Here is a 22,301-nt window from a genome sequence, read left to right as displayed (position 1 = left end):
CCAAGGATAAAGCTGACCTGCTAGCATCCCATTTTTCTTCCAAATCTTGTATTAATGATCTTGGTAAAACAGTTCCCACCATGCTCCATTCAATGCCTCCTGTGGTCTTCTCTCAAAAGGAAGTCAAAATTTTTACGAATCTTGATGCTAAGAAAGCTCCAGGTCCCGATGGTATTTCTCCACTTTTTCTCAAACTGTGCTCCTGAGCTTACTCCTGTTCTTTGCCACCTTTTTCACTTTCTTATTCCAAAGGTGTTTCTTCTACTTGTAAATTTCCTCAAATCCAGTCAGTTCCTAAAAAGGGTGACAAATCCCTCCCATCCAATTATCATCCCATTGCAATTACTTCTACTCTTTCTAAAGTAATGGAGAAATCAATTAACTGCCAACTCTTAAACTACCTAGAAACCTTCTGTCTGATCAACAATCGCCAGTATGGATTCAGTCAGTGTCGATCCACTGGTGATATTCTGGCTTATGTTACCCTTTTATGGACTAATTCCATGGAAAAGTTGGGTGAAGCACAAGCAGTTGCTCTTGACATCTCAAAGGCTTTTGATTGTGTTTGGCATAACATTCTTCTAAACAAGCTCCATCTTATGGTTTGCCAACTGTTTTTTGTAATTTGTTATCCAGTTTTCTTTATGATTGCTCACTGAGGGTGATGGTAGATAGCTTTCAGTCTTTAACTTCTCCACTAATACCGGTGACTCCCAAGGTTCAGTTCTTTCCCCCACTCTTTTCCACTTGTATATTAATGACCTTCTTCCATTGACTGGAAATCCTATCCATAGTTTTGCCGATGATAGTACATTGCATTCCACTTTCCATTTTGAGAAACCTTGCCCTGCTCAATCAGCTTCAACTTTTCGAAAATCTACTACCAATTCCTTAAATGGCGATCTCCGGGTAATTCTCCAGTGGGGCAAAGACAACTTAGTTGATTTCAATCCTTCTAAAACTCAGTCTTGTCTTATATCTTGCAAAAAGGATTCTTCTGCTCCTATGCTTATCTTTGGTGACACTCAGATTTCTAGGCAAAATGATATATCTCTTTTGGGATTACCCTGACTTCTAATCTCTCTTGGCACAAGCTCATTACAAATATTGCTTCCTCTGCATCTAAAAAACCTGTTTTTCCTTTCGCTCTCAGCATTACTTTTCTTCCAAACAGCTGTTCACTCTGTACAAATCTCAAATCCACCCTACCATGGAATATTGTTCCATGAGTTGAGCTATTACATGCAAATGGATGAACATGGCAAAGACAATAGATGTATTTTATATAATATGCTGAAGTGGCTGAAAAGAATCATTTCAGTGGATGCTATTCACTCTAAGTCAGCAAAGAAATTTTCATAGTAGCAGAAAACAAGCATATTCAACATTCTCCCTGTATAGATGCAATAATTAATGAATGTTGTTAGTGAGAAATGTGGAAGAGAAAAAAAAAAAAAAAAAAACTTTTCCCCCAGTTTCTCAGGTAACAAACTAGGAAAGGATAATTGCAAACCAGATGTAAAAAAAAAAAAAAAAAATTTGGTTTTATCTAGGACAGTTACCTGGAATAAGTGCACTAATCCTGTGAAACCAGAAAAACTTAAAGGGTTTAGTCTTTTTCTGAACTTAGACTTTGATGTCAAAATCTGCAGTGATACAAAGTTTGGGAAAGTCATTAAAAGATCAGTGCAAAGTTGTTGTTGTTATTTTTGGCGCAAGGGCTGCTCAGGCCATATTGCGCCGATCAGCGATGTGGACGATACTCATGATGACTGTTTTGCAAACAATCAAAACTGATCATATAAGTTTATCCGTTTGATAAATGAGAAAAATTCTATGAGATTGGCATTATTACCTATGATATGACAGAGGTTTAAAGATTCTTTAAGATTAGGAAGAAAACTGAATGAGAGTTGCCGGGCATGCGAGTATAAGGTGCATTCAACAAGAATGTGCTTCATTGTGAGTTGAGAATTGCAGTGTGTACACTGAGGAGGATCATTGCCTGTGAGGAGGAATAGGTGGGTAATGTGACTGTGTCCAATTCTTGCTCTGGCTAGGATTACTTCTTCCTTTCTGTTTTCCCGGAAGCTAGAGGCCCATAATTGTGGATCTGGTTTTATTTGAAAGAGCTTATTATCTGGTTTATTTTGCCATATAAGTGTCCATTGTTCCTTACATATTCTTTGTATATTAGATTTGTAGTCAGCATATGGAACGAGAGCACATGATGACTCTGAATTAGAAGGATGTTTGGCTGCATAATCTGCACATTCATTTCCAGGTATCCCAGTGTGGCCTGGGATCCAGCAAAAGATAACTACAAGCTGGCGTTCCTGAGTGTGTATCAACATATCTCTTATAGTTTTTATTAAAGGATTCTTTGGTGAGGAGGTGTTTTGTAGGGTTATAAGTGCACTCTGCGAGTCCGTATATATATTATACTCTTTTTGATGGACAGATGGAGAATATTTTGTAGGGCAAGCTTGATGGCAAATAACTCAGCTGTATAACTGCTGCATTCTGTGGGAAGTGATAGAGAGATGGTGTTAAAAGGGAATACTGCTGCAGCACCTACTGCGCTATCAGACTTTGATCCATCTGTATATATTTTTGTAAAAAGAGGATAATTCTCTGTGTGAGCAGTATGGAGCTGTTGTATATTGATATTTGCCAGGGAATGCTTCCCCCAGTTTACGAAGTAATTGTCACAGGATGGTATAGTATAGGCCCATGGGGCGACTGGACAGGTTGGATCTTGGAGGACTTTTTCGAGATGGACATTCCAAGTTTCTGATAGTGCTTGTAATCTGATACCAGTAGGCTGAACAGCACTGGGTTTATTTCTATAAAAGATTTTAAACTGTGGGTCACTAAGTATAGGCCAAATTGGATGGGTAGGCATGCTTCGAATTTTAGCTGCATAATTCAGAAGTAACACCTTTCTTCTGAGACAGAGTGGAACTTCATTGGCTTCAATATAAAGGCTTTGTACTGGCGATGTCCTAAAAGCTCCTGTAGCAATCCTGAGGGCAGAATGTTGAATAGGTGCAAGGCGTGTAAGTACGCTTTCCCTGGCAGAGTCATAAACTGGGGCACCATAATCAAGACGAGACCTAATTAGAGTTCTATACAATTGAAGCAGGGTATAGCGATCTGCACCCCATGTTGTCGAAGAAAGAACTCCGAGTATATTCATTTTTTTCTGGCAAGTAGTCCGCAGATATTTGATATGTTCTAAGAAATTAAGCTTACTATCAAAAATGAGGCCCAGGAGACAAATACTTTTCATGACTAATATAGGATGATTCGTTAAGTGAAGCTCTGGTTCAGGATGCATCTTTCGTTTGTTGCAAAAATGAATGACACTGGATTTCTGATGTGATAGTCGGTATCCATTCTGTGTCATCCATAATTCAATATTGTTAAGAGAGGTTTGTAGTTGCCTTTCGATGAAGTTCATATTCTGTGAACTGCAGGAAACAGTCAGGTCATCGGCATAGAGATGTGTTTACAGGGACTGGTATGCATTTGGTTATATTATTTATTCTTATTGCAAATAAGGTAGAACTCAGAACTGAGCCTTGCGGGACTCCTTCCTGTTGTATATAGATTTGCAAGAGGACTTGCCGATAGCGGACTTGAAAAGTTGTATTCTGAAGGAAGTTTTGTATGAAATATGGTAAGTGGCCTCTGAGGTCAAGGGAATGTAGATCTTTCAAGATACCAAAACGCCAAGTGGTGTCAAAGGCCTTTTCTATGTCAAGGCATACCATAACGAGATGCTCGTTTCGGATAAACGCATTCCTGATGTTTGTTTCAGCTTTGACCATGAGATCCAGGGATGATCGATTTTTCCTGAATCCAAATTGGCTATCAGATATTAAATGTTTGGAGTCAAGATACCAGGTTAGTCGGTGGTGTATCATTTTTTCCAGGGTTTTGCCCAAGCAGCTGGTAAGAGAAATAGGTCTATAGTGGTGAGGGACAGAGTGATCTTTCCCTGGTTTGGGAATTGCCAGTACATAGGAGTGATGCCAGCATGTGGGGAATGAATGTTCAGTGAAAATACGATTGTAGAAAGTTAACAGCAAGGATAATGCTTTGTTATCTAAGTGTTTAAGCATTGTATAATACACTCCATCTGGACCAGGAGCACTGTTCTTTGAGGTATGTATAGCTTCTTGAAGTTCAATCATAGTGAGGGGCCGATTATATGATAGACACGATTTGGTTTTGAAGTTCAATCGAAATTTTTCAGCTGAAGCTTTAATCTTCTGAAATGACTGGTCGTATGCGGTCGATGCAGACAGCTGTGAGAATACAAAGCCTAAAGCATTTGCAATTTCTGCAGGAGTACACAGCTCCTGTCCATTCCAGTTGAAAATTTGGGAGGATGGAGGAGGAAATTTGCCATTTAATTGTTTTATTTTTCTCCATATTATTCTAGAATCTGTATTTTTATTAATTGAATTTGCAAATCGGATCCAGGAGTCTCTTTTTGCTTTTTTCCTGATATGGCGAGCCTTGGCTCTGAGTTTTTTATAATTTATAAGATTATTGGTAGTAGGATGTTTGCGGAATATATTCCAGGCTCAGTTTTTTTCTTTTTTGGCACTTCTACAGTCTTCATTCCACCAATAATTTATGGATCTACGAGAGCTTGACTGTGACTGTGGAATGGCAATAGACGCAGCTGCTAGGATTTGTTTAGTGATATGGCTGGTGACTATGTCAATTGGACAAGATTCAATTATCTGATTATCAAATGATACGTGATAAGTATATTTTGCCCAATCAGCCTTGGAAAATTTCCATTTCATGCAGTTTTCTGAAGTCACAGAATGTGAAGTTTGAATTTTACAGATTAGTGGACAGTGATCACTGTTCAGTGGATCATCCAAAGCTGTCCACTCAATACAAGGAAAAAGGATTGGAGAGCATATAGATAGATCTATTGAGGACACAGTTCCTGTTTGGAGATGAATGTAAGTTGGTGAACCAGTATTTAGGATGGATAAATTCTGCCTGTCAATGAGCATTTCAATAAGTTGTCCCTGTCCATCTGCATTGGGAGAGCCCCACAATGGATGGTGTCCATTGAAGTCGCCCAATAAACAGAAAGGGGTTGGCAACTGCAGTATTAGATCTTCAAGTTCATGAATAGTGCAAGGCTGAGTGGGCGGTAGATAGATAGAGACAACTGTTATAGTGACTCCAATTGCTATTCGCGCAGCAACCGCTTCAATAGAGGTTTGCAAAGGAATACGCCTGCAAGGGACTCGTGAATCTATGAGAATAGCAACCCCACCGTGAGCTTTATTTGTAACTGGTCTATCTTCTCTGAAAAGAGAAGAATTTTTGATCGAGAGAGATACCTTAGGAGTTAAATGTCTCCTGTAAACAGATGCCAACTGGATTATGACGTTTAATTATTTCCTGGATGTCATCAATATTGCTACGCAAGCCTCTGCAATTCCACTGGACTATATTATTCATTGTTTAGATTTAGATGAGGGAGCTGAGTCTGTCTGCTTTTTAAAAGTCTGTTTACCACGGTCAATTTTGATTTTATCTCTTTTTGAGAAAACTGGTCTCTTGTCTATTTCATCTTCCGGATGGATCTCCAGAATCGTTTCTGTTTCTTCCTGACTGGGGATTTCATTGGTATCCATAAGGATGGAGTCAACTGGCTGTTTGCTAACGGGATCTGGTTTCTCTGTTTGAACGGATATTACAGGGGCTGCATGGACAGCAGGTGGTATGGTGATTGGCGTGTTGTTAGCCCTGCTTGATATATGTTGCTTTGATGATTGTGGTGCAGAAGAGAGCAGGGATCGAGCCCATTCAGCAATAGAGATGTTTGGTGGAATTGATGTGTCAGTTTGGATGGATACTGAATGAAATTTTTTAGAGGCTTCGGCATATGTACGTCTAGGCATCTGTATTTGCAGTTGCTTTCGTGCTTCTGGGAACGAGACTTTGTTTTCTATTTTATATTTCTGGATTTTTTTCTCGTATTTCCATTGTTCACAATTTTTGGAGAAGGCTGGATGGTTGCCTTTACAGTTGGGACAAAGAGAAGACTGGGCATTACAATCAGTTTGGGTATGCTCTTTCGATCCACAGTTTGGGCAGACTGGGTCACCTCGACAGACTGTTTGTGAGTGTCCAAATTTCTGACACTTATAACATCTTATTGGGTTTGGAATGTATGGCCGTATGCGACAATGCAAATACCCTGCTTTCACTGACGAAGGTAGGTTTGGTGAGCTGAATGTTAGTATGATGCTCCGAGTTGGAGTTAGCTCGCCATCTTTTTTCATCATGATTCTTTTGGCTTGTGTGACTTTCTGTTCCTGCAATTCCTGTACAATTTCCTCCTCTGAAACATTCATTAGGTCCCATTCTGAAATTACACCTTTGGATGTATTTAGTGTGGCATGTGGGGACACCTTGACTTGAATTCCACCAAATGAATTGAGTCTAAGTAGAGACTCAGAGTGTTTAGAGCTTGTGGTCTCTACAAGCAAGTCGCCAGATTTTAGTCGCCTCACCATTTTCGGGGAACCAGCTACATTCTCAAGACATTTTTGAATTAGAAATGGCGATAGATTGCCTAAGGGTTGGTTTGTCAGTGAATGGAGAATCAGAAAACTCGGATGTTCAATTCGATGAGTATCCGTTTTCAGTCTCTTTGGATTGGTAGAGTCGATATCAGGTTGATGCAAATCCGTATTATTCAGATTTGCAGTCTTAATCGGGGGGAAGTTGTCATATTCCATGTTTTGCTCCTTTTGGCCCTGGGGGTTTGCTTTACCTCCCAGGTTTCCGGCCCCGCCACGGGAAGGCAGGAGCAGTGCCACTAGGTGACCAAGCGGCTGAGTTAATTGGTTAGTACTGTTAGAAATAGAAACAGAAAGGTGGCTTCCCTTTCTGGGCCTTTGCCTACTTCTTGTAGTGCAAAAGTGCTGCAGTAATTTATAAATAAAGAAAACGGTAGTTGGAACGAAATATAATTTGTTCAAAGGCTCTTTGGATATAACGCTTTTTGGAACGCACAAAAATCACTTGGTCACGGAACGCTTGGCACCCGGGGCCTCAGTGCAAAGTAGTGCTGCTTAAGGATGATCTGAATAGTGAGAAAAATGGCAGCTATGTTTTAATACAGCAAAATACAAGGTCTTACACTTAAGTTTAGTAATCCCAAAATAGCTCATAGTTAATGGGGGTTGAACTAAAAACAGTTGAGGAAGAACTGTATTTGGGAGCTATTATTTCCTTTTACAGACAACTTCTGAGCAGTGTAGACAACCAACAAGGAAAGCCAACAGTTCTTATCAATGATTTAATGAATGTTTCTTGTAGAGATAAGTCATAATCCCACTTAGGAAAACTTCAAAAACAGCAATTAGAACACTGTCCAAGTATGGAGACCACACCTTCAAAAGCAAAAAAAAAAAAAAAGAGCCTCTCAAATAAGTTGAAAAGCAGGCAATCTACTTAATGACTTCTGCAAAATAGCATCCACATGAGGGGGGGGGGAGAAGAAAAAAACTGTGGGCTGCAGAACTTGGCAATCAGAGGGGGGAGAACCTAATCAAGGTCTACAAAGGCTGAGAGGAAGGATAGGAAAATGACCAAAATCAATTTTCCATTATAAGTGATTCCAGAAATAGGTCTGGAAATTCGAAAATAATGGGAAAAGTTTAGAGTGGATTGTAGTAAGTTTTTTTAGTTAGTGAGTTCTTATTTACTAGAATGAGTTACCTCTGTGGGTAGTTTATGCCAATAGGTTAGGTAAATTCAAAGGTCAGCTGGACAGTTACCTATATGAGAAAGGGGAGAGAAACAAACAGGTGGTTTTTCTTTTATTTGTTTATTTTTCATCTGGTACAGCAAAAGCCTGTGGCTTCCTTGCACTATATGACTAAAACTAATTCTGATAACTAAATATTTCCAGTAAAATAATCTTCCTCTAACCTGTCCAGGTGTAATCCTCCAACAATAACTAAGTTTTTCAAATAAACTCTTCAACTCATTGGATGTTCTTTCTGCATCCGTATGTACAAAGAATCTTGTCATACGTTTAACCAGACGTTGCAGTGGACCCTACAAGAATTAAAGAAATATAGTAAAATCACATCATTTGTAACACTAATATTAAATTTCACACACACACAAATAGATATTAGATAAAGTGTGCATAGATGGAGGTTAAAATTACATGAAGTGGAAGTGACTAGAAGGGTAAGGATAGTAGATATGTAAAAGGCAAAAGAATGTTAATGTCCTAAAAGTTATGATGAATTAAGAAAATATGGGCTGAATTACAAAGCCAGTAGGGATGAGTGAACTGTACAGCAAAATAAGGTAAAATATAATACAAATAAAATAAAAAGTGGCAGAGCTGTCATCAGATATGGAGGGGACATATTTAGATAAAAGGTCAAATACAGGTAAGACATATGCAGAATCTGATGTCAGCTAAAGTAAATATTGATACATGGCCAGGTATTTTTTTTTTTTTTTTTTTAAATCAGGGACTACACCTGACCACGTATCAAGAACTGAGTTTCTATACTTGTCCATAGTAGTAGAAGAAAGGTGATAGGCCAAAAAGCAAAAAAAATGAAATTAGCACATTGCTATACAGAATGGACAAGGTAGTCCCAATTATTAAGTGTCAATAACAGTGTCAATTATTAAGGTAAAAATAAAGATCAAGTTAAAATAAAATATAGTTGAGTGTTTTCAGAAAGGAAAAATGTGTTCTTAATAAAAATTAGTTTTGTGTAGGATTTAAATGTAGTAATTTTGTAGAAATTAGAATTAAAATCATTTGGAACAAGCACATGGTATAAGGCAAGGTATTAAATTGAGGATAGGGAAGGAAAAAAAGAAAATTACCTTTTTTCATTTTGTAAAAAATTGTTCAAGCCTCCTGATACTTCCGGAGGCTCTAATCCCCTAGGCTTTATGGCCTTCACGGCCATAAAGCCAAGGGGTTTAGAAAAAGACTAAACCCTTTAAGTTTTTCTGGTTTCACAGGATTAGTGCACTTATTCCAGGTAACTGTCCTAGATAAAACCAAATTTTTTTTTTTTTTTACATCTGGTTTGCAATTATCCTTTCCTAGTTGTTACCTGAGAAACTGGGGGAAAAAGGTTGTTTTTTTTTTTTTTTTTTCCTCTTCCACATTTCTCACTAACAACATTCATTAATTATTGCATCTATACAGGGAGAATGTTGAATATGCTTGTTTTCTGCTATGAAAATTTCTTTGCTGACTTAGAGTGAATAGCATCCACTGAAATGATTCTTTTTAGCCATTTCAGCATATTATATAAAATACATCTATTGTCTTTGCCATGTTCATCCATTTGCATGTAATAGCTCAACTCATGGAACAATATTCCATGGTAGGGTGGATTTGCGATTTGTACAGAGTGAACAGGTTTTTTAGATGCAGAGGAAGCAATATTTGTAATGAGCTTGTGCCAAGAGAGATTAGAAGTCAGGGTAATCCCAAAAGAGATATCATTTTGCCTAGAAATCTGAGTGTCACCAAAGATAAGCATAGGAGCAGAAGAATCCTTTTTGCAGAAGAACAATCCTTTTTGATTAATAACTGCTTTACAATTGTTGCAAGCTTTGGAGTAGGCAGAAAATGAATTAGAAACAAGCCAATTACGATATGCAACATTCTTCTCTTGAACAGCCTTAGCACATTTATTGGAATACCAAGGTTTAGATAAAGGATGAGATTTTAAATTGGAGTGTGGGATAAAGGATTCCATTCCTGCAAAAATAATTTCACTGACAATCTGAGCAAACATTGACATCATAAGTTTTGAAACAGTAATCTGACCAAGGAAGAGAAAACTTGCAGGTCATCCCATTTTGCATCCTTGTAATGCAAAACAACACTAGGTTGGGAATAGTTCCAATCACCAAGCTGTGGTCTGAAGTGCCTAAAGGACCTCACTTCGACCATGTACGTAGAAGGGTTGTTTGTGAGAAAAAGATCAAGCGTGTTGGCTGTATGATTAGGATAGTCCAGTATTCTTGTGGGTAAATGAACAATCTGTGCAAGGTCATTAGTAATTGCAAAAGCCTCAGCATCTCGTCCAGCTGAGTTGGTGTGACTAGAAAACCGAAGCCAGCTAGAGTTGTGAACATTAAAATCACCAAGGAAAATTATAGGAAAGTTGGACTGGAGAAAGTCAAGTTGCAAAGAGAGGAAGTCAAAGGGTTCCAAGTGATTAGTGGAGTTGGGAGAACGGTAGAGACAACAGATGAATTTGACACAAATGCGGTAGAGAGATTTTAAGCCAGAGAAGATCAAAGAGGAGATTCCAAATTTCCAAGTCTGACAGGGAATATTAGAACACACATATACACAAGTACCACCTTTGAGGCAAAAGGAATCATACATCAAATAATTTCAGCATCTGAGATAAGCAGTAGTTGAATCAACGGATAACTGAGATTCTGTCAGAAAAAGCACATGGGGTTTGGCAGACTGCAAGTGGAAATGGACATCGTTGAGATTAGAATTGAGACCACATATTTGTGAAATGAATTAGGAAGTGCTTGGGAGGTTTAGACCTTTTTGCAGATAAGCTTGCTCTATTAGTTTGACAATTCATGGTATATTCAATAGTAAGAAAAAGTGGGTGGGACATGCTGTATGAAGTAATGAAATTTTTGGATATGGTGTACACACGGTAAGAATATACCCAGATCCTTGACATAATGTGGCCTCGACAATGCTCCCTGAATACACACTACTCTGACTCCCTCCAGTCACCATCTGGCACAGTAGAGGTAGCAAGATTATACACTAGCTGATCCGGAAGCATCCTAGAGAGTTACCAATAGGTTCAGTCCAGTGTACTAACTAGTGGCCAGCCTGTGAACACTGTTTTAGAGCTGTACCCTTGAAACGTAAGGAATATCAGATCTCGCCACGATGTTGGTCAAAATAACTTTAAGTCTTTATACATATTAAAGATTTTTTAAACTGGATATGGCTTTGTGATTTGTAGATAAAGATCACCATGGGGATATTATAGATGACGATGTCAGCATGTAATGTGTATTGATACTGTGATGTCACCCATGGTAACAGTCCATGGGTATATAGCTAAAAAAAAATTCAATATTTTTAAATCTATATAAACTGGATTGTTACCATGGTTGACATCAGTAACAATCCACAGTATCATCTTCCATCAAGTCCTCACTGAAATATGAATGCCAGAAAACACTAAACATTCAGTGAATTGTCTAGTTCATCACAAGTATTGTAATATTAAAAATTATTTCCAGATTCAGGTGCTAAGAAGAAATTATTTTACAAAGAGCAGCAAGGATACACTTAAATAGAAAGTGTGCAAGAGTATTTGCTGATGCTATCAAGGCAGTGTCAGGTGGGTCGGAAAACTGCTAGCTTGGGGGATACAAGGACTAATAGATTAACAGTAGCCACTGGCAGAGGTGAAAGTGATTCTTCCACTGCTTCTATTGGAATTAGCAGCAGCCTGGAAAACAAGATGCAGAGTATTTCAGAGACTACTGGGAGTCACTGTGGTACAAATAAACACATGGGTTATGTTAGGATACCTAAGAATAGGAACAGGTGCATATATACAACAATGCTAGGAGTTTGGTAAATAAATTTGACGAATTTGAGGTATTGTTCAAAACATCAAACGCAGATAATGTTGGGATATCAGAGACGCGGTGTCATACAGATAAGGAATGCAGAATTGGAATTTGGGGAGTACATTGTGTACAGAAAGAATAGAGGAGTTAAGAAATAAAATTTAAGGAAGTGAATCCAATTAATGTTGGTGGACAATGAAATGTTGAGTGTTTGGTGTGACATACACACTGGGAAAGGAAAAATTAGGTTTGTGTTATAGGGCAAATGAATCTTATGAGTATAATGAGCAATTGTGCAGAGAAATAGAGTGGGCCAGTAAATCAGAGTGTCTTATAATGGGGGATTTTAATTTCCCAGATATTGACTGGAATTTGTGGGTTGGTCACTCACACGTTAGCAAGGCTTTTGTGGATTTATTGGACAATTGTTTTCTACATAAAAACATGTTCAGGAAGCAACCAGAGGGAATAATACTCCCAATCTGATTATCAGTAGTGATTCTTCATGCATTAAGAATCTGCAGATAAAGGAACCACTAGGTGGTAGCAATCATAGTAGGATTTACTCAAAGAGGTAACTATCGTCAGGAGTAAAGGGAAGGGTTTTTGCTTTCGTAAAGGCAACTACGGTGGTCTGAGACAGTATTTAAATTCTATACGGTGGGACCAACTGATGATGTTACTAACAGCAAATTGAAAATGGGAATCATTCAAAGAATTTATTTTGGAAGCTACTAGGTTTTACATACCAACTAGGAAATATTGTTCAAGGTTTAGGCCTAAATGGATGTCAGATGAACTAATGAGACATATGCAGAGAATAATGCATCGGATAAATATAAATTTATGAGTGACATGGAAAGCCTATGATAGATAAGCTGGTCTGTAACCAAGTCAAAGGAGATTAGGCAGGCAAAGGCAGATTATGAGAAATCCTTGGCAAAGGATGCAAAGAAAAACAGCAAAGAGTTTTACCTATGTGAACTCTAGAAGGAAAGGGATGAATCAGATTGGTCCACTGGATATTGATGGTTCAACTGTTGATGATCCTGCTCAGGTGGCTAACAAACTAAATGAGTATTTTGCATCTACATTAACACATGAGGAGTTATTCAGGGAGGGGAATGCTAGAGGTGAATTAAACTCTGGCAGTGAGCTAGATGATTTTGTAGAAACTGAGGAAAGTGGAGGAGAAATTGAAGATGAACATAAAAAAGGGCCACCTGGGGTGGATGGGATCTATCCAGTTACATTAAAAGAGGCAGCAAAAGAAGTAAGCAAACCCTTAGCCATAATTATGAGAGCTTCTTTGGACTCAGGGGAGATACCCATGGACTGGAGATGTGCAAATATGACCCCAATTCACAAAGGAGGATCAAAGGGTGACAAGTAATTATAGACTTGTTAGTTTAACTTCTGTTGCAGAAAAAAAAATAATGGTGGCACTGGTTAAAGAAGCACTAGAGAATCATCTAGACAAGACTTCAGTTATAGCTCTGACACAGCATGATTTTCTTAAGGGAAAGTCTTGCCTGACCAATTTGATTGGATACTTTGATGTGGTCACAAAGGAACTGGATGCAGGGAATAACTTAAATATTATATTTGGATCTTAGAAAGGCTTTTGATACTGTTGCACATGGAAGACTGCTGAACAAATTGGAGCAGTGTGGCACTGGAGGAAAATTACTGCTATGGATAAAGGGATGGTTGAGTGGGAGAAGACAGAGTGGTAATCAATGGACACTGCTCATCATGGATTAATGTTATTAGTGGAGTCCCTTGAGGTTGAGTCCATTGTTTTCTGTATCTATAAATGATATTGATGATGGTATATCAAGCTTAATGTCCAAGTTTGCAGACAATACAAATGTTGGCAGGGTTGTTAAGGACACTAATGACAGTATGCTGCTGCAACAGGATCTAGAAAAGTTGAGCAGATAGGCTGAGGGGTGGTAGTAGTAGTGGCATGTGATGCAAGAAAGCAAGTGTATGAGCTTATGAAGCATCAGCCAAAAAGTTCAGTTCCTCCTTAAATTTATTTAACCTATCAACTTCCAAAACGAAAGATGGTAGTTTGCTCCAGCAATTAACTACCCGCTGGCTAAAGGCAATTTCCACACATCTATTCTACATCTGTCTTTTCTTAATTTGAATTGATGCCCACTTAGGTTCGTAATCTGAAAAACTGGAAGGATCCCATCAGAATTCAGCATGTTCAACTCATTCAAGGCCTTATATACCTCAATCAGATCACTGTGCAGGTGCCTAGTCTCCAGCCACTGCAATTTTCAGAACTTAAGCCTCTTGGTAAGAGGATCCCTTCATTCCCCTCACCAATCTTGTTGCCGTTCTCTGTACACACTCAAGCAAGTCTACATCCTTCCTAAAATGAGGCTTCCAGACCTGTACACAGTACTCAAGGCATGGCCTGACCATTGCCTTATACAGAGGGACAATCACCTCCTCTCCCTGCTAGCAAAATTCCTATATATATATATATATCATTGAAAAAACCCCATGACCAGCCCGTCTGCATTGCTCAGAAAACTTCATATCTGACTGCACAATTACTCCCAGGTCTTTTTCATTGTCTACCACCTTAAGTGTAAAACCACACAGTTGACACGTTTCTCTGGGGTTACTTCTACCTATATGCAGTACTTTGCATTTGTCAAGGTTAAGCTTCAGTTGCTACTTCTTAGCCCATCTGCCCAAATTATCTAGATCCTGTTGCAGTAGCACACTGCCATTAATGAAGGTGGCAAATGAAGTTTAACATTGACAATGTAAAGTACTATATATTGGAAGCAGTAACCCCAGAGTAACATTAACAGTGGTACTACACTGACAGTGGTAGAAAATGAAAAGGACCTGGGGAATAGTGCAGGCAGATATGAAGTTTTCTGAGCAGTGCAGACAGTCTTCAAGAGTAGCTCATATCTTGTCAATGATATACAGGAATAGAATTTTTCCAGCTGGGATAAGGAGGTGATTATCCCTTGTACAAGGCAATGGTCAGTCCACACCATGAGTACTGTATAGAGGCCTCATTTTAAGAAGGATGTAGAGCTGTTGGAACAAGTACAGAGAAGAGCAATAAGATTAGTGAATGGAAACAAAGGGTTGCTCTTATGAAGAAAGGCTGAAGTTTTTCAAATTATAGTGTCTGGAGACTAGGCACCGGTGATGTGATCTGATAGGTGTATAAAGTCTTGAATGGTTTGAGTATGCTCAATGCCAATGGGATTCTTCCTCTTGCTCAGAATAATCACCTGAGAGGGCATAAATTCAAATTGAGGAAAGATGTAGGATAGATGTGTGGAAATTTGCCTTTAGCCAGCAGGTAGTTAGTTGGCGGAATAGACTTCCATCCCTTGTGGAAGTTGATAGCCTAAATAAATTTAAGGCCAAGCTGGACAGGTATTTAGAACAAACAGAGGGGTGATATGGGAGAGTTTTTTCTGGCAGAGTTGCATAAGCTTGCTTTCTTGAATCATATGCCTCTACTAATGCTAAAAAACCAAAATGTGCAACTCAAACGGTAATCATAACTTTGTAGCTGTTGACCTGCTCATCAAAGCTTATATAAAAAGAGGAATCACAAAAAATAGTTTTTAAACTGTTGACTGCTACAGCTTAATTGGGTCTCAGACACCAACCTGAGTGAGGCATATTAAATTATTCAAAACCCAAATTATAATATATATTCATCACCAAAACTCTTAAAAAGCTTATTGGTGTAATAAAAAAAAAAAAAAAAAAAAAAAATTCTATTTATCGCGTAGACGGCGTGTGTAATAGAAAATTTCTCACTACAGCCAGCTACGAGTTAACTATTACCTCAGACATATTGTTACCTGCAGAATTTGCTGCACGAGTCAGCGCTGTGTGTAAATCTATAGTTGGTGATACAGACTGCGCTGTGTACATTGTATTTAGTAATAAAACCTAAATACATGGATAAGAAGAGACCACTGACCAAAGAAGAGCTTGAGCTCTATGCTAATATGAGCGACTCAGAATTTAGAGTTTTGATGATTCATACGATTCTGGTTCTGACAGAAACCATTATGAACCTTCTAACGATTCAAATGAGGATAGCAAAGATGAAGCCAGCTCCCAGCCTGAAGACAATCCTAATTCTCCACAGGCAAGTTTATCAAATGACAATTTGTGGAATGAAGTTGCACAAGATCCTCCACAATTTATTTTTGGAGAGAACATTGGTTTGAAAGTGGACACAACAGAACTTAGTGTACAAAAATTGGTAGACCAATATTTTTTGGAAGAATCTTACATTATTAGTTGAACAAACTAATTTATACACTTCACAAGAAATTGAAAAATGTGGACAATCACAAAAATATGCCAGGTTGTCAAGATGGAAGGACACTGACATCTCAGAAATGAAAGTGTTTCTTGGACTTTTCTTACAAATGGGTTCTTGTTCTTTTTTTTCAATAGAGCATTACTGGAGTACAAGTGCATTCCACAATGTTATGGCAATCATTTATGAGCTGAAATAGATTCCAGTTGATGTTATATTTTCACTTTGCAGATAAGTCATTACTATCTGCTGACAGGCTATACAAGGCAAGACCAATTTTGAATCATTTCAACAATGTTATGCACAATAATTACGTACCAAATAAAAACATCTGTATTGACTAGTCTATGATGTTGTGGCATGGGAGACAATTTCCACCAGTACATAAAAATAAAGCACAAATACAGAATCAAAAAACTTTACAAACTGTGCGAGTCCAATGGCCTTGTTCTGAAAATAAATTTATTCTCGTAAATCAGAAACTGAACAAAACACAGATCATACTGCTGAAGTAGTGTTATACTTGCTTCAGGACTTCTTAGACAAGGGATACTTACTACATATGGACAATTTTAATAATTCTGTTACTCTGACAAAATTGTCTGTTTGAAAAACTTGTAGAACATTATGCACCAAAAGAAAATCCAAAAGATTTGGCAATGCAAAAATTGAAGGGGGAAGTTGACCCTGTTGTAGTATGTAAGTGGAGGGATAAAAGAAGTTTAATATTTCTAAAAAATACACATTTAAATGGTCGAGGTACATAACCAGAATGGATAAATTTCGATAAAACCAAACATAATTTGAGATTACAATAGCAGAATGTCTGGTATAGATTGATCAGATGCTCTCATTATTCAGCACTAAGAAAAACATCAGATAAATGAAAAAAAAACTGCATTACATATTTTAGAAATATAAAGCATACCTCCTTTTCCATCAAGTTACAGGTTCCACCATAAAATCTCTAAAATTCAGAGAAACATTTATTGAATCTTTGATTGGAGAAAAAGTTAAATGTTCCAAAGAAGATTAGGTCTGAACATTAAATTCATTAGAGACTATACAACTGAGGGGGGGGGGAACCTGACTAAGCCACGTCGAGTATGCACAAGGAATAAAAAACTGCAAAACACTGTCCAGCGTGCCAAGAAAAGCCTGCTCTTTGTGTAGAAGAATGTTTTAAGAAATATCATAGTTCCATGTTTCAAACAATATTATTTTCATTGTGTCTTAGTAACACACTTCATGTATCTGTGAATCATTTTTTTTATAAATGATTTGTGATGCCGTGGTTGATTTTTCATTCTTATCCCAGAATGCCCACTATCCATCAGTTGCACATATTTGTTACAAGTATACTCTTAGCTGCACCTGAGAGGCAAGTCATACCAGTCCAAGCTAACTGGTATGACTTGTCTTAGGCAGAGTCCTGGGCCTGCTTGCCAAATACTTTAATTTGGCAGTCAACATGTTAAAAATAATAATACAGTGAACCTGTGATAAAACTAACTTGAATACCCATAACACTTTCAGCAAACTGAACTCTTAGGGTTCTGGCAGTAGAACTTTAAAGAAGACTTTAGAATCAAAATAAATTCCTAAAATCTTGACTAAGGAAACCTGGGGCACACAACAGATGACCAAACAAATGGAATAAATATGCTGAGGCACCACCTCAGCATATTTATTCCATTTACACCAATATACACCACCAATTCAATAGTTAATGAGAACAGCAGCAATTTGTTGTCAAATTGTTGAGAAATAATGATTGCACAAGATATCAGTAATAAGAAAATGAATGTCCAAAATATAATTATACAAGAGAGCAAAATGTATCTATTTGCAACAGTATATGTATAAAGAATATAAGTCCATATGCTGATATGCCCACCAACACCTGAAAGTCATGAGGAACATTAAACTTCCAATAAACACAGTAAACATAAAAGGATGGCATAACCTTGCATGCAGTGTGCACAACAATGTACACAAATTATTAAGATATCTTAAAAATAGTAAGATAACAGAAACAATGATAAAGGTTTACTAATAAATATGCAAATTAAATTATCAATGGCAATTAAATCAATTCTTTCTCCCCAGATTTAACACAAAATACCACAAAAAGGAAACCAAGGTTCCCAATATATAATAACTAGTATAAGCTTTCAATCTTGCACATAAACTGTTGATAAAATGAACTGCCCATATGGCACACTAGTCACCATTCACAAAAATAACAATAGACAAAAATAATCAAAATATTAGATGGGAAAAGCTATTGCAATCAGAACCACAACACATGCAGGGTACCATACATGGGTAACAGAAACCCCAAAATAACATACCAACTGTGTGTTACACTCAGGGTAGTGGAGAATGAAAAGGGCCTGGGAATAATTATGAAGTCAGACAAAGTTCTGAGCAGTGCAGACAGGCTGCTAGTTAAGCTCATGGGGTTCTTTCAATGATATACAGGAATTTCACCAGCAGGAAGAGGGAGGCAATTATCCCATTGTGGGAGGGTTTTTTTGGTTAGTTGTTGGTGCATCAGCTTCTGTGGCCATAATGAACCTCCCAAGGTTTTGGCACTACTCTGATCCAAGCCCCCCAAGGTGGGATTCAAACCTGCAACCTTTGGGTTGCCAGGCAGGCACTTTACCCACAAGGATAGCCCATTGTAGGAGGTGATTAGGCCACACCTCGAGTATTGTATATGGCTTCATTTAAGGATGTGAATGTAGATCTGCTGGAACAGGCATAGAGAAGAGCAACAAGATTAATCAGGTACACAAAAGTATACACTTACAATGAAAGACTTCAGTTGTGCAAGTGGCAGCACCTGGAAACTAGGAACCTGCACAAGAAGACCTCACTGAGTGTTTAAGGCTCTAAATGGATTGAATAAGCTCAATGCTGATGGCATACTTCCTCTTGCTCACACTACATAACTTCCAATCAAGGAAGAATGGTTGAAATTTGCCTTAACCAGTGGGTAGTTAATTGTTGGCACAAACTTATTGTGGAAGTGGATAGTTTGAATAAATTCAAGGAAGACCTACACAAAATCTATTAGAGAGGATGGAGAGGTAATATGGGAAGTTCTGTTCTGTATTTTTTTCCCCCTCTTCTCTGGCTGAAAGAGCAGGGTAGATGCCCTCAAAGGAATTGAAAACAGGAAGTCCAAGCTCTTGGCTTCCCAACTCAACACCAGAACTCACACTTGCATCAGACAACACAGTGGCAATCTCCAACACAAAATGTGCTTGTCCCAGGAGTAGTTACTGTATTTGATTTTATTGTCAGGGAAGTGGGAAATATATTGTGCAAGAAGAATACTTTGAATAGGCCCGTGGTATGTCTGCCAGGTGCAAAAATAGATGAAATTATAGAGCAGATATCTTTTAAGAGCACAAAAGGTGAGATATTGTGTGCATTAGCACTAATGATATTAGGAGGAGAACTGAGGATTAAACTTAAGTACATAGCAAAGTTTACAAAAATTTGCAAGTTAGTTAAATTTGCAAATGTCTGCAATTCTGCTCAGACATAATGAGGGAATATACGAGAGCCTTGTCAATCAGTCAGCACTAGAAAAGTTGTGCAAGTGCTCATTGCTAACAGGAGAGACTTGCTTCTACAGGGATGGGATATGCTTAAATAGAAAGCATGCAAGAATTTTGCTAATGCTAGCAAGGCAGTGATAAGTGGGTTGGAAAACTACTAGCTTAGGGTGGTGGGGGGGGATATATACAAACTAGTAGTTTAACTAGAGCTGCAGGCAGAAGGTGAAAGTGATTCCATTGGAACAACTGCTTCTATTGGAATGCAGCAGCCCAGAAAGCAAGATCCCAGGGATTAAGGCCTGCTGCAAGTCATCATTAAACAAGTAAATACCTGGGCTACGTTAGGAAAACTAAGAATAAGAACAGATGCACATAAACTTGCATGTACACCAATGCTACGAGCATCTTAAATAAGTTTGAAGTGCTGATCAAGCCATCAAAGACACATTGTTGGGATATCAGAGATCAAGGTGTCGCACAGATAAGGGATCCAGAATTTGAATATGGGGAGTACGTGTACATTTGAGTGAGCTTCCCTCCTAAGTTGCCACCTGGGTTCTCACCCATATGCGACTAAGTTGTCATTCGTATTTCTTCAACTATCAGTCTAGTAGTTTATTATGTAAAGCAAAGACCAACTGGTCAACTCAAAAACAAGTTAATTTAGCGACCATTTGGCCTCACAGCAGGGACGGGCCAATCACGCTCCCACCACGAGGAGGTAGGTTTCTACTTCTAACTAGGCATTGCCTTACTTCTAAAATATGCAACTTTAACAAATTGCAAGTACCCAAAACTATTTCTATCATTAAACAAAAAAGAGACTCAGGGGAGATACCCATGGACTGGAGATTTGCAAATGTGACCAATTTGCAAAGGAGGATCAAAGGGCAACACAAGTAATTATAAATTTGTTACAAAAAAAAATTAATGGAGGCACTGGTTAAAGAAGCACTGCAGGATCATCTAGACAAGACTTCAGTTATAGCTTGGACACAGCATGGTTTTGTTAAGAGAAAGTCTTGCCTGACCAATTTGATTGAATACTATGTGGTCACAAAGGAACTGGATGCAGGGAATAACTCTGATATCATATTTGGATCTTAGAAAGGCTTTTGATACTGTTGCACAAATTGAGGCTATGGATAAAGGGATGGTTGAGTGGGAGAAGACAGAGTGGTAATCAATGGGCACTAATGCTCATCATGGACTAATGTTATTAGTGGTGTCCCTCAGGGTTCAGTATTGGGTCCATTGTTTTCTGTATTTATAAATTATATTGATGGTATATCAAGCTTAATGTCCAAGTTTGCGGATGATACAAAGGTTGGCAGGGTTGTGAAGGACACTACTGACACTATGCTGCTGCAACAGGATCTGGAAAGGTTGAGCAGATGGGCTGAGAGGTGGCAAATGAAGTTTAACATTGACAAATGTAAAGTACTACACATGGGAAACAGCAACCCCAGAGCAATGTATCAAATCTGTGGTACTACACTGACAGTGGTAGAGAATGAAAGGGACCTGGGGGTGGTTGTGCAGGCAGATATGAAGTTCTCTGAGCAGTGCAGATGGGCTGTAAGAGTAGCTCATGGTGTATTGTCAATGATATATAGGAATTTTTCTAACAGGGATAAGGAGGTGATCATTCCCTTGTATAAGGGAATGGTCAGGCCACAACTAGAGTACTGTATACAGGCCTGGAGGCCTCATTTCAAGAAGGATGTAGAGCTGCTGGAACGAGTACAGAGAAGGGCAACAAGATTAGTGAATGGAACAAAGGGGTGCTCTTACCAAGAAAGGCTTAAGTTTTGCGAATTACAGTGTCTGGAGACTAAGCACCAGCGAGGTGATCTGATAGAGGTGTACAATGCCTTGAATGGTTTGAGCATGCTCAATGCTGATGGGATTCTTCCTCTTGCTCAGAATAATCATTTGAGAGGGCATAAATTCAAATTGAGGAAAAACAGATGTAGGATAGATGTGCAGAAGTTTGCCTTTAGCCAGCGGGTGGTCAGTTGGTGGAACAGACTTCCATCCTTTGTTGTGGAAGTTGCTAGCCTAAATAAATTTAAGGCTGAGCTGGACAGGTACTTGGAACAAACAGAGGTGAAATGGGAGTGTTTTTTTTTTTGGCTGATGCTGTATAAGCTTGCTTTCTTGCATCATATGCCTCTACTTATGCTAATTCCTTTAAGCTATTTTCAGTAAGAAAAAGTATCCCTCTCTCTCCAGCTGTATTCTAATGTCCTCATATGGAGGATCTAGCATCATGTGGAGGCCAATTTCTGGCTCTCCACAAGCACATAGCTCTGCTGGAGACAACCCCAAACAAAAGCCTTGACCTCAGGCCATGTCCAGTGAGAACAGCACAAGCCGCAAGCCAAAATCTGAGCCAGGAATATTGTTCCCAGCTCACAACATGAACTGAAGGCATAAAGATGTACAAATGCCGACCCTTCTTAGAATTGGTCCACTGCAATTGCCAGATGGATTGATTCACCTTTGTTCAGGTGGCAAATCAAGCGTCACAGCTGCCTGCCCCACCGGCAAGTTTTGAATATAGGGAGTACAATGTGTACATTTCCATTTATTTTTACACACAATTATTACATATACATATTAATGTTGCACTAAAGTATTTATTAAACTATATGCTAAAATCCAACCAATTATGCATACTAATAATAATATACACACAATTTTATATACATTAACATACTCGTTAC

The 22,301-nt window shown here is 38.4% G+C and overlaps 1 protein-coding gene across 2 annotated transcripts in view; it reads right to left on the bottom strand.

Moving 5' to 3' along the window:
- The window catches only part of grp (serine/threonine-protein kinase grp), a 121,712-nt gene that overhangs the window by 7,560 nt on the left and 91,851 nt on the right, over positions 1-22,301 (bottom strand). For both annotated transcript variants that reach the window (XM_090382071.1, XM_090382069.1), the window contains one exon: positions 7,984-8,112. In XM_090382071.1, the coding sequence (XP_090238197.1) occupies positions 7,984-8,112 (129 nt within the window). The remainder of the gene's footprint in view (positions 1-7,983; positions 8,113-22,301) is intronic.

This window comes from Mastigoproctus giganteus, chromosome 9 (genome assembly GCF_048544385.1).
Source record: "Mastigoproctus giganteus isolate SK-2022 chromosome 9, ASM4854438v1, whole genome shotgun sequence".
Lineage (NCBI taxonomy): Eukaryota > Metazoa > Arthropoda > Arachnida > Uropygi > Thelyphonidae > Mastigoproctus > Mastigoproctus giganteus.
This window is presented reverse-complemented; position numbering and strand designations above follow the sequence as displayed.